Source organism: Plasmopara halstedii (genome assembly GCF_900000015.1).
Source record: "Plasmopara halstedii genome assembly, contig: Scaffold_2904, whole genome shotgun sequence".
Taxonomy (NCBI): Eukaryota; Oomycota; class Peronosporomycetes; order Peronosporales; family Peronosporaceae; genus Plasmopara; species Plasmopara halstedii.
The window spans coordinates 1,320,956-1,337,767 of NW_020189809.1; the positions used below are offsets into that span (position 1 = coordinate 1,320,956).

At 42.6% G+C, this 16,812-nt stretch overlaps 6 protein-coding genes across 6 annotated transcripts; 3 read left to right on the forward strand and 3 right to left on the reverse strand.

The window, feature by feature from the left end:
• Window positions 1-1,517: 1,517 nt before the first annotated feature.
• On the reverse strand, window positions 1,518-6,761 carry PHALS_05697 (Beta-transducin family (WD-40 repeat) protein; the record flags this gene model as incomplete). The annotated part of the gene is made up of 6 exons (XM_024719282.1): window positions 1,518-2,548; window positions 4,889-4,985; window positions 5,054-5,935; window positions 6,019-6,257; window positions 6,334-6,487; window positions 6,558-6,761. 6 exons carry the CDS (start codon window positions 6,759-6,761, stop codon window positions 1,518-1,520), a joined length of 2,607 nt encoding a protein of 868 aa, XP_024584596.1.
• On the forward strand, window positions 6,760-7,484 carry PHALS_15107 (uncharacterized protein). The gene has a single exon (XM_036407197.1). The coding sequence runs from the start codon at window positions 7,134-7,136 to the stop codon at window positions 7,311-7,313; it is 180 nt and encodes a 59-aa protein (XP_036263444.1). The 5' UTR covers window positions 6,760-7,133; the 3' UTR covers window positions 7,314-7,484.
• PHALS_05698 (ethanolamine-phosphate cytidylyltransferase) lies at window positions 7,483-10,059 on the reverse strand (the record flags this gene model as incomplete). Its single annotated transcript, XM_024719284.1, has 3 exons — window positions 7,483-7,918; window positions 7,985-8,337; window positions 8,653-10,059. 3 exons carry the CDS (start codon window positions 10,057-10,059, stop codon window positions 7,483-7,485), a joined length of 2,196 nt encoding a protein of 731 aa, XP_024584598.1.
• A 300-nt stretch (window positions 10,060-10,359) lies between these two features.
• Window positions 10,360-11,313, forward strand: PHALS_05699 (60s acidic ribosomal protein p0; the record flags this gene model as incomplete). The annotated part of the gene is made up of 1 exon (XM_024719285.1): window positions 10,360-11,313. One exon carries the CDS (start codon window positions 10,360-10,362, stop codon window positions 11,311-11,313), a length of 954 nt encoding a protein of 317 aa, XP_024584599.1.
• A 319-nt stretch (window positions 11,314-11,632) lies between these two features.
• On the forward strand, window positions 11,633-13,249 carry PHALS_05700 (Metallothionein-like protein; the record flags this gene model as incomplete). Its single annotated transcript, XM_024719286.1, has 1 exon — window positions 11,633-13,249. The coding sequence occupies one exon, from the start codon at window positions 11,633-11,635 to the stop codon at window positions 13,247-13,249; it is 1,617 nt and encodes a 538-aa protein (XP_024584600.1).
• A 95-nt stretch (window positions 13,250-13,344) lies between these two features.
• Window positions 13,345-14,719, reverse strand: PHALS_05701 (Predicted phosphatase; the record flags this gene model as incomplete). The annotated part of the gene is made up of 6 exons (XM_024719287.1): window positions 13,345-13,603; window positions 13,680-13,776; window positions 13,844-14,055; window positions 14,118-14,209; window positions 14,276-14,525; window positions 14,586-14,719. The coding sequence occupies 6 exons, from the start codon at window positions 14,717-14,719 to the stop codon at window positions 13,345-13,347; spliced, it is 1,044 nt and encodes a 347-aa protein (XP_024584601.1).
• Between the last annotated feature and the right edge of the window lie 2,093 nt (window positions 14,720-16,812).

Genomic DNA, 16,812 nt, shown 5'->3' on the forward strand with positions numbered 1-16,812 from the left:
AGTCCGAGCTTATGCTCGCGGACTTACTGACAAAAGCATTAGACCAGCACAAGCTTGCCGAGCTGCAAGCGCTCGTGGGGCTGTGCTAGTTATGGCGACAGAGACACGATCGCGAGGAGGAGTGTTAGAAGAATGGCTTACAGCATACGTTGTGCGATCGAATTTCCGAACCATAGGACGACATGATTGCGCCCAGAATAACGCCATAGGAAAGGCTAAGAGGTAACTCGAAATCGCGAATTAAGGACCTCAATATACTCACTTCGGCTTTTTTAGCAATACGTTTTGGTTGGGAGGGTACGTATCGTATTGTGGAGTACGGATACATGATACGTACGGATACATTATACGTTTGCACGAAGCCCTGCAGTACCAAAGAATGATTTCGTCATGGAGATGTCTATACGGCCGTATAGTGTGGTGTTGTTGTTTAACAATATACATAGAAAAACAGGAAAAAATATGTTAAATAAGACTAGATTCTGACACTCTTGAACCACTGTCAAATCAAAGACTATCGGTTTCACACTCAAATGAGGGTACGAAATGCTCATCAAAGTAATGTAATGATAAAGAGCGACAAAGTAAAGGATACAAATGTAGATCGGATCTTAAGCAGGAGATTGCATAATACGTGTTTCTTACTCTCTGTCCGTGCCTCGGTAGACTGCTTTTTAAAAATGCGACAATGACGCGTAGCTAGAGCTTTAATGTCGCGACAATCGGAAATTAGTTGGCTGAGAATAATTTGATTTTTCTTACAAGTAGTCTAGCCACAGGGATGGTTATAAGCGTTAGGCTTAACAAAAGAGGATGCGGTTGCTCGTTTAGATGGAAAAATATTTAGACCGCAGCATTCCGGTCAAAAAAAATTGTGGGCGACGTCACGAGCACCATAGCCGCTGGTTTTCTTACCTACGAATTTCATGTCAATGAAGATCTATGCGGAAGACTTGCATAGAATAATTCAAAGGTTGAATTAAGCGATAAGTTTGCAACCAATCGAATTCTGTCACAGAGGTTTAGCGTAAGCAGGTGAGCATGTCTGCGGTGCAAATACTCGAGTATTCTCTCGCTTTCGGTATAGAATCATTAGGATCATTGCACTACTTCAAATGGTGGCGAGTGCTATAGTAAAAAAACGGTCAATACGAAAAAGGTTGCGTGAATCGCGTAAATTAACTCAGCATGTCGACTTAAAGTGTCAACGGTCTTAGCGCTTATAGATGTCGAATCTGTCGCAAACACTCGATCGGGAGTACGCGATGAGAGTTCTTGGTGCTGAGGAGCAGTCACTTTTCCCGAGATTTCCGACCTTGTGCTCCTTTTTATAAAGACTTGTCTTCGTTGTCCCAAGTACAAGAAGCGTGGTGACCCCGTACTCGCGTCTGGCTACATAAGTAGCATGTTTTATTGGACAAGCAGGAACAAGGAAGATTATCGGAATGCCTATTAGTACGCTCAAACAAGAAATTAGCAATAACGCTGGAGTGAAAAATCACCAGTGCTGTCTCTCTCTAGTCAAAAGGCCACAGTATTGCCCGTAATTTCGCCCACAATGCAGCCAAAAAGCGATATAATCGGGCTCGAAGGCTGTTTGATGGAGGTTCCGTCGGTGCAGATTCGAATCTCTTTGACAAATTAATGGGCGTGCTGGATAAAGGTACAGTTGGGGGTGGCGGTGAAGCTTCAAGCGCCACTGGTGGTTTTAAGGCCTCATTCGGCGTTTGCTTTTGGTTCTTTTCTTCTTTAGGGCGAAACCAACTCCGTTTCTTGCCCGATCCCGTTGAAGCCTTGACTTGTTTCGTCTCCTGATTGTTAGATAAGCGTGTCACAGACTCCTTCCCTTCGGTCATGGTGGAGGAAAAAGTGTGGGAACCTTCCATCAGTTCTGACAGCTTTTTATCACCGAACTTGAAGTCTTTTGCAATGTTTAGATACTCTTCTGCCTCCGAAAAGTACCTCGAGTTTGCGTAGTTACGTAGAATCTCCATCGGAAAAATCTCGGCAAACTCTTTGGCTTGTGCTTCGCTGCTCAGATCGGCTAGAACATCCTCTTCCTTCATCTTTATAAGCAAGTCAATTAACGACAATTTATTCTTCAACCAAACCGTCTTTAATGTATTTTCGAGATCTTCTGCAAGTAGTGTACGCTTTTTCTTGGGGCTTTTTTTCATCTTAGTGATCGCCTTTAACAAAGTGTAAATATCGTTTTCAAACTCTTTGTCCAAAACGTAACCCACTCGGAGTAAGTATCCCCTTTGGTGGATATACTTAGCGAATTCAATCCATTCGGCTAGTTTTTCCATGGTTTCCTCCCTCTCAAACAACTTGATCCCCACGTGGCGAAGTCCTTTACGCGAAAACCAATCGTCAATGCTGCTGTATTCGTTGTTCCATTTTTCAAGTTTCAAGATTTCGAGAGGCCAAAAAGATCGACTTTCGCTCTCAACTTCGGCAGTAGTAGCGGGTTTTCTCGCAACAATTGCTCCGTTGAGCGCGGTCGTGGTAGACGAAGTTGAAGTGAGAGCTGACGGCAGCAAAATTGCTATGAAGGCACAAATAAAAAGACCAGATCCCCTTGTTGTAAGTGAAGACGCCCATGTCCTTAAATCGATGCACGCCATTTCTTTATCGGGCTGCGGTAAACTTCACAAATGGGTCAATCATTCGGCCAGGGAGAAGATAGTGAAATCAAGAGAGCATTTCATTAACGAAGGCATGTTCTACTGTATATAGATGAGTATGTTGATGTTTTTCCGCAAATCACGACTTGTTGATCTTCTTTCACAACCCCAATATATGCATCTTAATGGTTTTGATTGAATTGTGTCCTGTTCTCTCACGATGATTTCCTCCCATATGATAAGGAGATCTATTGTTAGCGACTTTTAAGTCATTTTAAGCACTAGCACGTATAACAAGGCAGTTGTAATACCGACAAGTCTTTGATGTTCCGTACTATCCCAACGCTTGATTGTAAGATAATATTGCTGGGGGCTGGTGTCATAATATTGGCTTATTTTCTATCATCTGCTGGCTGGGAAAGCAGCTGCTATTAAAATTGCGTAATCTTTACGAAGCTTATGGAAGTTGAATTCGACGATTGACAATTATGTAAAATATCAAATTATTAAAATACAGTTGTTAAGTAGAATCCGTTTGTGATACGTCATGGCGCCTTAAATAGCGAGACCACATTTATTAGCTAATGGACTTTGTAGAGAAGAAAGCAACACAATACGTAGCATTAACGCCAAGGTCACGGCACACCGAGTAACAGCATAAGAGATCAATATGGACTTGACAGCTATGGCAAAAGACCCACATTATAGAGGTAATAAATGAGGTATATAATGTGACGATGGCTATATAATATGTGGTCACACGACACTTTTGAAAGCAAGGCTGTACCATTGACTGTCGATGAAAGGGCCATAACAGTGCTAGCAACTTTGCGACCAAATCAGATAGTTGGCGACGTAATCGGGCGAATCGACTGTTCGACGATGGTGCTTTCGAAGGCGGCGAGACAACTTTTAACGTTGCTCGTGATGTAACGGCTTCATTTGATGAGATGGGCTGGTCCTTCCGTTCCGATGGTGGAGTGTGGGAATGTGATTCTTGGTTAAGCCTCAGATTAAAGCGAACTGGGGGAGTTCAGCGCATCGCTTGGCATATTCTGTGGGGGGTTTACGTCCGGAAACGGTGGCATATGATAAGATGAAAGACCAGACTCAATGTCATCGTAATATTCGAGTGTGACTGGCTTCGTTTTTTAAGCTTCAAGGGCGACAGTATCATGCTTGATATCTCCATTTATACTTCAAAGTGGCGTCACTTGCCTGACTTTTTTTAAATTGTAAGGAAAAGTGTGCAAAAAGAATAATCGCTTTTATCACTAACTCAATTGTAATAAAAATCAGTGATATGAACTTACGTTGGCAATGTCCAACAAGATCAGTTGATGTGGGAGAGATAGGCCACGGCATCCTTTGATGAGTTCCTTTTGTTGGCTTTGAAAACTAAAACGCTGGATCCCAATAGGAGCGAACCCAAACCCGGTGCTTTCGCTTCGTGGATTTCTAGAATCAAAGATTCCTCGGTATGAGGTGCACCCCGTCAAAGACTGGATACATTTTTATAATGGGTATATGTCTTGCTCCGGTATCATATAGATCATCCGAATATACCAATTATACTGGAATGATCTTCCTTAAGGTCAGATAGCGCTTATGCGCAGCGGCACCACAAATGTGGACCATCTCAATTTATTCAAACTGTTTAAATTTTACAATCACCTTGTCCACAAAGAACGACCGCGACGCCGCTCTATTGCTGAGGTAGACGATGGGCTTCAAGCGAAAACTCTTGTAGGACAAAGACCTTAAGCTGATAGCGTGTACATGCTCTTGTTTACCGACTCACGCTTAGGCTTCCGTGTCGTACATCTGAAGGCATGATTAACAGCCTTCTGACTGTTCAACGTGCTGGACGAGAGAACTTTAAGCGGGAGTCCCCAGCGCTAATACTCGACATATCTATACCGAGGATTTCATTGGCTAGCCTTTTGACAGATACAAAACCCAACGGTATCAAATCTTCTCGCTAATTTGTCATTTTGACTTGCATGATATGTACTCAGGTTCTAAAATTTCTGATATATGAGATTTGCGACCTTTTCCAGAAATATCGTTTCGAGGGGCTAAAATAGATTATTTGGGGCATTATAAAAGCGGACTGGGAGTTTATACTCTACTTCCTATGATTCAGACATTGGTCGCTAGAAATTCTCGTCTTTCTTCTAAGGATTTCCAAAAGACCTTGCGGTTTAGTCTTTATTCCTAAAGTAAATACTACAATCGGAAATGGATTATTGCGACGTTACCACTGGATACACATGCGGCGATCTGGTCGCCGTCTTTATTCCAATTGACCTCGTAAATATCGCCATTTGCTTGATACGTCTTTACTAAGGATCCATCCTGCAAATATCATTAAGCGTCTAGAGTCAATAATACAGTAAACATGATAAAAATCAGGTTTGACGCACCTTGAGTGACCAGACGTTAACCATTCCGCCTACTGTTCCACTAGCCAAATATTCCCCATTCGGGCTAAACGCAACACCATAAACGGGATACCTACAGCACCACCAAACAGTTTTTTTAACAACATCGTTAGTTTTAGGCCAAAAAGCATTCAACAGGGTCACATACTGATGGTCAAATGTTCTCCTACAGACACCAGAGTCAGCGTCCCAAAGTTTTACTGTGCCGTCAAAGGATGCACTTGCTAATGTCAATTGTTGGTCAGGTAGTGAGGTACCTGGACCTGTACAGCTCCATCGAAATGTATACACTTCTTTCTTGTGTTCTTGAAGCGTAAATAATAGCGCAGCTGAGGTTGCTTCATCCAGTTCTGTATCTTTCTTAGAGTTTTCATTATTTTCAGCTGTCACCACACTTTCATCAGCTATAACATTTAGATCATTAGCCTTAAACGGATCCCAGATTTTTAAAGTGTAATCATCTGAACATGATGCCAAATATCGTCCAGAAGGATCCCACTTAACGGAATTGATTGCATCTTTGTGTCCTCGCAATACAACATCAGCCTTCGTTTCGCCGACACGAGCAACACAAATGCTCATATCCGAAGAGCACGTCGCAAATGTAAAATCATCTTTCCATGATGCGTCCAAAATCGGGTCGTCGTGCAATTTTACTTGTTGTTTCTTTGTTTCAGTGGTGCAATCCCATACAACCACAGTCTTATCAAAACTGGCACTCAGCAAATACAAGCTTGTCTTACTCCATCGCGTTGCAAATACGGGTCCATTGTGGTATTGAAAAATTTGCTTCATCTCCCCTTCAGCGTTCCAAATTCGAGTCTTGCCGTTATAAGTTCCTGACGCCAGCAAGGATCCATCGTGCTGCACATTTCGATAAGAGACAATCCCACACATTCCTTATTAGACCGCAGCATCTTCCCACCTAGAGGCTGTGAGCAACGTACATTCCATTCGAGAGTTGTCACATCCTTATGTGGTCCTGTGCCATGGGGCAAGACTTTTGGTACTAGCGCTTTACTATCCTCTACTTTATTTGGCAGCGACCAGACACGAGCTGTTGAATCACTTGATCCCGAAACCAAAATATTTGTCACAGGACTCCAAGAGCACGCATACACTTCTTTTTCATGTCCATTCAGCAACACAAGAGCCTCCTTATCTAATTTTTCTAATCCGTTCATTCCTGCAAAAAAATGCACAAAGCTCCATTCAAAATACAATTCACTAGAAAAAACGCAGCGGATTCCTACCTTTCGTACCATCTACAGCATCTGGCGAACCATCTCCTTTCCGCTTTCGTTTATTCGACGCCTTATGAGTCCTCGCACTACTAGAAGAAGTAGACTGAGCTACACGACAAATGTGCGGACTTAAAAGGGAAAATTCGCCATCACACTCACGTTCGGTACCATCCTGAAAACAAATCATTCTCAAAGTCAAGTTCTCTTTTCTTAATACTCACAAGAAACGTTAACTCACGTACCTCATTAATGTGCGCTTCAATACCAACATACTGAAGCCCTTTTTGCATGAAAGATACAAGTGCACCCGGCGGAAGTTCCGTATTAATAACGCTCGACTTGGCCAATTGGCTCTCGTAAGCGAAAGTAAAGGCCGAGTGTAGAAAGCCCGACTCTTGCAGGTACCGGTAAACAAGGTAATTGACCTCGTCCGACGTAATTGCCATCGTTCTTTCCAAAAAAAACTAGAGCTTCGAAGAGCAGATGCGTGGGCTGACGCGGCAGTGGCTGCGGGCGTTGCGGCCCCCGCTGGAGCTGGGTAGAGCGACAAGAGGCTGGGGCTAGACGCGCCTCAATAGTCAGTATAATAACAACCCCCCTTATAATACGCTTGATTGGCTGTTAATCCTGTCTATTTCCATTTGGTTTTTAATAGATTTTAATTGGTTGAAATAATTAGCTTGAAGACGATTGCGGAAGATCGCCAGATGATCCGGCCACACTATCTTGGAGGATTCTGACGTGTCTTTACTTCTTACTGTAGTGTAAATGTAGAAAGCGGCTCTTTATGATACGATGCGATCGCTTAGGCCTTAGAGATGAAGATCCAAGTAAAGCTGAGTGGCAATCTCCTCACTTTTCAAGTTTCTAAAGGGATGGAAATTGCTCTGTATGATGACGATATATTGCGCACATGTCACGGCGAAGTCATCACCACACTATCTTTAAGGATTAAGTGCAAAAGAATTGCTCCTGTACAAAATTTTGGTCTTGCGTAGACTGGTCAGCACAAAATACGATTATGAAGCGTATGAGCCAGAGATATGTGGCCATAAGCTCAATGCGAGCCAATTTAAGGATGTTAAATGGTATATCAAAAGACTTAGCAAATTACGATCAGTCAAGTTTCAATATGCAACGTGGAAAGACGATTGTATCTAGGGTGGCCTAGAGTTTCTTTAGAAAAGCTTGAGCCTCTTCATGCGCAATTTCATCCTCCTCAACGCAAACGGGGATTGCCAGTGCCTTATTTACCCACTCCTTAGCCTTACTCGCATCTTTTTTCTTTTGATATACTTGAGCAATAAGCAACGAACGCTTCTTCCATGAGTCAGGAGCGAGCTCCTCTGACTTAAGTAGATAATCTAGCGCTTCATCGTAAGAGGACTCGGGTGGCGTACCGAACAGAACTGCTGCTGCCTTGCGCTCTAACCATGATAGATCAGCAATTGCAATACACCAACGACCCAACAGATAATACGGCGTGGGGTTCGATGGATTAATCTTTATTGCCTTCTCCCAATGATCTTTTATCTTAAATGAGTTGGCAATCGAAACCTTTGAGCCCTCATAGTCTCCAATCGATGACAGGATGATTCCAAACCTAAACAAGATGAAATAAATTCCGATCAATGTTGAACTGGTTATAAAACCTAGACCATTTACGCACCAGGTGTGTACTGGGGCCACGTCCGTCGTGAGCTCTAGACCCTTCTGGATGATGTCGCGAGCATAATACGTTAGCTCCTTCGTCTCATCAGCGCTGGTGGCTTTGAGCTTTGACACATCATAAGCAGCGCGGGTGAGACGCCAAATTACACCGACATCTTCAGGATGAGCACCGTGCATCTCTTTAAGCTTATTAAGTAGCTCACGACGATCAAAAGATGTGTCATTGTAGTATTCCTCTGCCTTTACGGCGTCAGCAGACTCCATCGCCAGATTCGAGACGCAGAGCGTTGAAACTAATGTAATAGCAGTAAGTGGTAGCGCCGCAAGCAAACGAGCACCTTGACGAGTGGACTGTAGATGAGAATTAAATTCGTAAGACAGAAAGCGCTGAAAACAGGATAGTTGTTGGTAAGGGAGTGAGCGAATTGGTCGGTGTAACAACACAGCACCTAAAGCAACGATAGAATTAGCAGAAAGAAGAAGTAAATAAAGATGAAAGGAAGGATCATACGCCGCAGCATGAACGATTTTTAATGGATCTTAAAGTGTCTTTTCACGTTCACGACAGGTTTAGTATTCGTATTTATTACTGTGAGTCCCTGGCATAAGTAAAAGTTTGACCAGAGTACTATTTCCCAACAAGTACGTTTAGTTATTTTTTTCTACTTTTGTCATGCCGTAGCGGTCCGCGTAGTACTCTTCCTCCGATTTCATCTTACTCACAAACTTCTTTTCGAAACGTTCACGATTATCGTTAATTCGTGCCACGATGTCATTCACGTCCAATTTATTGGGGCTTTCGATTAATTTGAAGATGCCAGCTTTGCGTGCATGCTCATAATGTTCCTCCAATGAAAATTCTGGTAAGTGGTGCTGATCCCGATGTGTTCCATGCACAACGACAGAAATATTTAGCGATGCAATCATTTCAGGTGTCACGTGCCAGGGTGCATCGATCAGTACGTCATCCACATACTTGCAGCCAAGCACACTGAGCACACGCTCGTGAAGGTTCATAATTGGATAGTTGAGACCACGATGGGCGTTGACTACGCTGTCATTGTGTACACCTACAATCAAGTACGACCCCTCCTGCTTAGCCAGACGCAAAATCTCGACGTGGCCAGCATGAAACATATCAAACGCGCCATCAATATACACGATTTTGTCAGTCCTGGAAGGCTCATGATTACCCACAGAAAATAATCGCAGCATACGGTTTGTCGTCAAAAACTTGGATGGACGTTCTTTTGCTTTCTTATCCTGTAAAATACGCGACGATAATTGCCCATTAGCAGCAAAGTGGTCATGCTTATGGTGAGTCTTGTGCATCACGAGCATTCGTCCTAGAATATCACTTGTGGATACACCTTCGGTACGAGGAATTGTTCTGTATTTGCCAAGCTTTTGAGCTGACTCATACACATCCTTGCCGTCGACGATACAAGGATCATCCCCATGCACCACGTAATCGATACGGTGTTTTTTTATCATACGCTGCAGATAATCTTCATTCATTATATACGGACATTGTGGCTCCACTTCATCTACAAACTTGCAACCCTCCACTGACGCAATACGCTCTTCGTTATTAAGCACGGGAGGTGCACCCTTGCAAGCCGTAATAGATTCATCATCATTTACACCAACTACAAGGTAAGTACCTAACGACCTAGCTTGACGAAAAGCATTCATGTGTCCGTAATGCATCATGTCAAAAGCCCCATCCATCCAGATACGAATCTGTTCCTTGGGAGGCTTATCACGCTCCTCTACCTCCATCTGAGCCATGCGATACTGCAGCTCCTGTACCTTATGGTATGCCGAGTCCAATTCTTCTTGCAGCGCCTGCCTTCTTCTGCGATGACGTTTACCAAAAAGCACAAAATAAGCAAGTAAGGTAAAAATGCCTGTGACTAGCGCGATTGCGAGACGCTCAGCGTCCGGGTATGGCTCTGGGAAGCCCAGGCGCGCGAAAAGACTGTGCGCATGTACCATTATGTTGTCAGCTGTAGGCGAATGAAGTAATTCATGTACGTAAAGCACAACGCGACTCGCGAGTGCTTCCGACATGGCTTCGTTGAATTAAAAGAAGAATGTTTTTAATAGTGTTTTAGAATATGTTGTATAATATACAAATCGGACCTAAGCTCAAAATCTAGGATTCAGTCAAAGTGTATAATTACAAATTAGCCAGACTATATATGCGAAACTATGTTGTGAGGGGTAGCTTGTGAACAATAATTTAATGAGAATTTTAACTGGTGGAAGCGAGAGGCTTTGACCCCTTTGGTCGCGATGAAATATCTCCTACTTCTTAAATTCAAGCGCAAGTCTCCTTAACTGGTTAAAGCGACTGCGTTTTTCTTCATCATGGGTCTTTCTCAGGAACGTAAGCTCGAGTACTTTGCGAAGCTCGAAAATTTGCTTGAAAAGTACACCAAGATCTTTCTCGTCGGTGTTGACAATGTCGGTTCGGCCCAAATGCAACAAATCCGTCTAGTGCTTCGTGGTCGTGGTGAAGTGCTTATGGGTAAGAACACCCTTATGCGTAAGGTGTTTAATAACTTTGTAAAGAAAAACCCTGGGCACCCACTTGAGTTATTCATTCCGCTACTTAAGGGTAATGTCGGCTTTGTATTCACAAATGACGACTTGTCTGAGATCCGTGAGATACTTGAGTCGAACCGTGTGCCTGCTCCGGCTCGTGTGGGTTCAATTGCTCCAGTTGATGTCATCGTGCCTCCAGGTCCCACTGGTGCTGATCCCGGTCAGACTTCGTTCTTCCAGGCTTTGCAAATTGCCACTAAGATTCAAAAGGGACAGATTGAAATTGTATCTGAGGTACTTCTTACCCGCAAGGGTGAGAAGGTTGGCAACTCTGAGGCTGCTCTGCTGCAGAAGCTCGACATCAAACCTTTTTCTTACGGTCTAGTGATCGAGCAAGTTTACGACAATGGATCAATCTTCGACCCTGCTGTACTTGACCTTACTGAGGCTGATCTATGCGCTAAATTTGCTGCTGGATTGCGCAATGTAGCCGCGATGTCACTGGAATTAGGCATTCCAACTCTTGCCTCAATTCCTCACTCAATCGCTAATGCATTCAAGGATTTGGTTGCTATTGCTGTGGAATGTGAAAGCTTTTCTTTCGAGAAAGCTGAGCCATACAAAGCTTATCTAGCTGACCCGTCAGCGTTCGCTGTAGCCGCTCCAGCTGGTGGTGCTGCTGCCCCTGAGGCGAAGAAAGAGGAAGCTGTTGAGGAAGAAGAGGAAGTTGACATGGGCGGTGGCATGGACATGTTCGGTGGCGATGAAGATTATTGAGCGCGAGTTTAGAAATTTAGTTTCGCTATGGCAACAACGCAATCTGAATTCAAACTTCATTTGAGACTTTGCTTCTTGTAAATTCATTTTCATTCATTGTCTGACCTGATCTTAAACATATTTTGCTTTTTCAAGAAAGTTAGTTCCAGAGAAATCCACTCGTACTTTGGCGCAATTTGAAAGCTTGGAATTCAAATTCAAATCAAAAAGTTTACATTCTAAAGACTAATTCCATATGGATGTAAGCTTGCTCTCCTTGTCTTAATCTGTCTGTATCCATAAACCTCATCGCCTTCCTTCTACTTTATAGCAAAGCAAAATGTCTTTGAGTGGTCGACAGCGTGGCTGTAATTGCAAAAAGTCAAATTGCCAGAAGCTTTACTGTGAGTGTTTTGCAGGTGGTGGCCGATGTATTGAACGTTGTCAGTGTTTGGGCTGCAAAAACCAAGGACATGATTACGATGAAACTGTACAGACCATTCGAATTACTAAGAAGCGTAAGCAGACAAAGTCATGTCCAAATTTTCGTGTGTCTGAGCCAGAAACTGAAATGGAGTTAAGAAATCACACTTCCATGACCATTTTAGCAAGCTCTATAGAGCCGCAAGCTACTAACAACATGGCGAGCAATATTTCAAAGCCTGTTTTTGTCTCTGAAGCTGATATTTCTAACGACAACGAGTGCCAAGTGTCAGCTCCGCCGGAGAGGACTAAAGGATGTAATTGCAAGAAGTCTAGTTGTTTGAAATTATATTGCGAATGTTTAGCCGCTCAGAGAATGTGTGATCATCTTTGTTATTGTGAAGAGTGCAAGAATCGAGCCGATAATTTATCTGAACGAGAGCGAGCAATTGCTACGATTATAGAGAGAAATCCATTAGCATTTCACCCTAAAGTTGCAAATGGATCACAACATCGTCGAGGATGCAATTGCCGTAAGAGTGGCTGCATCAAGAATTACTGTGAATGTTATCAAGCTGGAGTTACTTGTACGTCACGTTGTGCGTGTTATCAGTGTCGTAATACACGCGAAACATTTGAATCTGCCAAGAAAATGCTCGAATTTGCAGGCGTCCATATCGACACAAGCGATCTACGAGTTACTGCTTTGCCATCACAACGCAAACTTGCTAAACGAACTATTCAAAAGAGTGCGAAGAATAATAATTTATTTAATCGAGAGCTCACGCCAACTAATGCCTCGACACAAAGGCCAGCAGCGTTAGAACTTTTGTCAAGAAGTGCTCCAGTAGCATCCACAAAGTCGCAAAATTGTGTAAATTCGACCATTGATGACGTTCATCTCAGAACGCCATTTAAACGATCATTTGATCAAACGAATCATTTTTGCACGGCAGACGAAGGCATTGTGACTCCAACATATTCCAAGAGAAAATATATAAGGCAAAGCTTGACCAAGTTGCCATTTATGGAGCGAGTTCAAGACATCGTCACCTCATCATTTTCTTCGCGAAGTGTGAAAGATACAAATGCGTACGATGAAGAAAAGTCCGATAATTCTGAGGTATCAGGTATCCAGCGATCATTCCCTCAAAATGAAGCGGTAGTAAATTCCTTACAGGAAGACAAGGCTATTAAAACAGATCAATTATCTGTCACCCAAAACTCAGAGGCACATGATAATCAACATAGTCCTGATTTCAAGGAAGATCGAGAAGCATTGTCTCCGACAGCTGCTAATTTGTTTTGCGAGGAAAGTTATGATGAGGCTTCTGCTGCTGAATCTATAGAGTTGGCTTCAGCATCGAGGTACATCGAGACAAACCCAACAACTTGTGAGAATCATGATGATCACGTAGATCGAGACATTAAAAGCCAAACAGAATCTAATGGCGTTCAAGAGCGTGCCGTACTTCACGAGTATTACGTGTGGCTTCGAAATATGGTGCAAAAGAATTTCTATCTCAAACAGTAGATGATGAGGCGCCAATGACAACAATTACTGCAGACTATCTCAGAATTTATTGAAATCGCAGAGCTTATTGGCAAATGTTCAAGCTTTTAAAAAGTTTACAGCGCATAGTCGTTGATGCCTTCACGCTTGTAAATGTGCTTGATCGCCTCGTAAACATTATCGACGATCACATCAGGTGTATGATCAGGTTCATTTACCCCATCGTACACCCCCGTGCGAACAAGCACAGACGTCCACCTCTCGCCGACATTATTGGCTCCCTGAATATCAGACGACGGATTGTCACCAATGCCGTAGATGTGTTTGAGAGGCTCAGTTTGTCCTGAGATCGAATTAAGGAGGCGCTCCGCGTAACTGTGATTTAAACGACAGTAAATATGTCCATAAGCGCAAAATAAATCACTTCAATAGCTGCATTTGTGACACTTACTTGTAAGTGATGGTGTGAGGTTTGCCGAAATGGGTCATCTCTAACTTGCAACCAGTAAAATCTTCATAAAGAAGTTTTAAGCATTTTGTAAACGCTCCTTTAAAACATTCACCATTGAGCATCATAACAGCAAAAACTCAAGACGATTTCAACAGAGATTGTACCTTGAGCAAACCGAGGAGATTGATATTCACCGCTGAATACGAAGTCGTCGTTGCTTACAAACAATGGCGTTTGCTTACCTGACAAAGACCCAGATCCAGGTGGATCACCTCCTATTAACACGTCTACTGCAACTTGAATTTCAGGAGCCCAGTTTATTGGATCATGCATCACAATGATGGCCTCAATCGGCTCGTTGTAATACGGTGCTAATCTGTTAAACTCAAGAACGAATGTCAGCTATTAATTAGCATTTTGACTGCAATTTTTCATCACCTCTGCTCGTAGTGATTGAATGGATACTGAGCTGGACAATGGTGGAGTAGATCCTGTACACTTACAACCTTTTTAAAGCCATAGCATTTGGCCTAGATAGGAAAGAAAACCTTTAGGTCATTCAATCAAGGAGAATCAATCGAGAAGAAAAATCGTACCACGTGCCAAACATCATGCGATCCCATGATAAGCACTCGTTTGTCTCCATAAGTTTTAGTGAGCTCACGCATGGGTGTGTGTGAGAGGATCATATGCTCTGGGTTGATAGACAAACCGAGAATGTTGCTCAACTTCTCAGCCTTCGATTCCTCCATACATCCACCACCATTGGTAAGAAAAATATGTTGCACATTGTTCGCGCGTAGACTCTGTAGTACGCGCTTTGCATTAGGCAGCTCATGGCCGCCACTTGCGATTACGACGTTAAAATGAGTATAAGCTGCACAAATCTTGTTTAGGTTTGGCTACCGAATCAAAACGCCGTCAATGTCAAACGCTATGCCAAATGAAGGACAAGTCGAAGATTTTGATGCGTTAGATGCTACGAAGCACGTGCGAACTGCGTGGTGGGACAATGAGCGGACGAGACGAAAGCGCAGCATATTCACTGGACGTCTAGCAATTTAAGAAAACTACTATTTTGATGTATATTAATGTGTCAGCTTAATATTTTTTTAGCAAAATTAAAGTTATCATGCAGAGTGGAGTTAGGTGCTTGTTTTCTTAGAAACCAAGCTTTTCGTAGTCATATGTGAAAGCGATCCAGAGCCATGAAACGACGATAGTAAAGCGTGTTATCAACAACGTGGCATCTTTAAACGTGTCGTTAGGATATTTAATGGCAAACGGCACTTCTACGGGATGACATATTATCTAACAGAACGCAATCTTACATCTTTACAAATAACGCCGACGTCGAGTCTTGCACCACAAATACTATCAAAAGGATGAATTTTGATCAGAGCCCATCATACAAAAGTTCAAAGGACTGTATCCGTGCAGCTTATCTGCAGCAGGTCGCCGTGCACTTTGCACATAGAAAGCTTGGACCCTCTGAGTCCGCGTTGACTGACGTACATATTTACATCACCCACGAGCGCCTCTTAGACAACATAGCCTGTCACTCGCTTAAATATTGCAAGAGTACAGTTATTACGGATTTAATGCTATTTAAAAAAGTATATTTTTCCTTTCTACAGTCTCTTAGTCTAATTTTCCAATGCGCGGCTAGCCGCCCACATGAACCACAAACTCCCCATTTCTGTCAGTCTCATCATCTTCATATATGCCGAGATTCCGCTACTCATCAATATTCGCAATCACACCAAGTGTGATGTGAATCTCGTACAATTATATCGCTTTGTATCAAGTGTTCCAAATGTAGTACACAAGTTTGCAGTCAACTCTTTTCGAATAAGCGGTGGTTGTAGCGTTGTCCGCTATGTACAACTTCCGTGTCACGAAGACCGGTGAAAGCGCAAAGGTAAAAACTACACGAGCGCGCCAGAAGCAATGGAGATCAGCCAAGCTCACGAGAAAGATGATTAATGAAATTAGTCTCACTCTTACGCAAGGTCGAGCGGCAACCATCTTCATTGCCGCTAAAAAGAACATCAAAAGAACTATTTTTTTGAACGAACGTATCCTTTTTAGTAGAAAGCAAAGCCCACAAATGCGTTACTTTGTAGATGAGAAATCAACTGAATTTCTAAAGGAATATCACAACTATTGCAAGTGTATTTGTCACAATTCGAGGCATAATATGAGTAAAGCTACTTCTGTGAAAATCAGTAGCTTCTAACGGGCTAAGCTTGGTAAAATCTACACCATGTCAAGTGTTGACAGCCAAAATATACGATTTAAGTATGATTGCTTTGAAAAAATATTGTTTGGAGGGTCGAAAAGTCATGCCACATGTGTATTGTGACGCCGAATATAAAGACACAGCGATCATCTATGTCCCTGTCATATCCAGCTTTAGCAAGTGAATAGAAGAGTGATAAACATCGATGTATCTGCTGTCTTGACAAGATTCTTTTCTGTTGTGAGCTTTGTGCCTCCATCTCCGTCCTCAGTACACTACCATTCTCCTGGATTCAGCTTCTGATGGCCAGGTCCGTTGCACAAGCATCGGCGATGACAGTACAGTTATTCTGGGAGCTCTATGAAATGAAGTCGACCATGGTCATACCGATTTAGTTGTTCATTAAGGTAATCAGGGCTAGACTCGAGCTATTTAAGCACTTTGAACTCTATATATATTCCAAATAGCGTATTGCTCACGGCCTTTCGCGGGAAATAATGTATCATACCTGCTCCAACATCTTCAAAAACGTAGCAGGTAGTCTGCCAAAAAAAGAATTTATACCTTAGCAAATAATACACAGCTCAGGGTACCGAGCCTGGGTGTGAACTCAACATGTCTAATTGACTTGCATGTCTAGCTAGGAAACAAAAGACAATGTTACTTTATATTGTCTGATTGACATAAATTTTATGAGAAATGTTTCTGATAAGTTTGGTCAAATACATTATGCATTCGACGCATCCATCGATCATCAAATACTTAACACAGCTGATAGTTTAATACGGAGTGAAACAACATTAAAGCCAAGATGAAGGCTGGCATCATTGATGGACCGTTCATCATCATTAGCATTAATATTTAGTGCGGCGAGAATATGTTTAGTTCTAT

Coding starts and splice junctions, on each gene's coding strand:
- PHALS_15107 (XM_036407197.1), top strand. CDS start 7,134: ATGAAGATCCAAGTAAAGCTGAGTGGCAATCTCCTCACTTTTCAAGTT.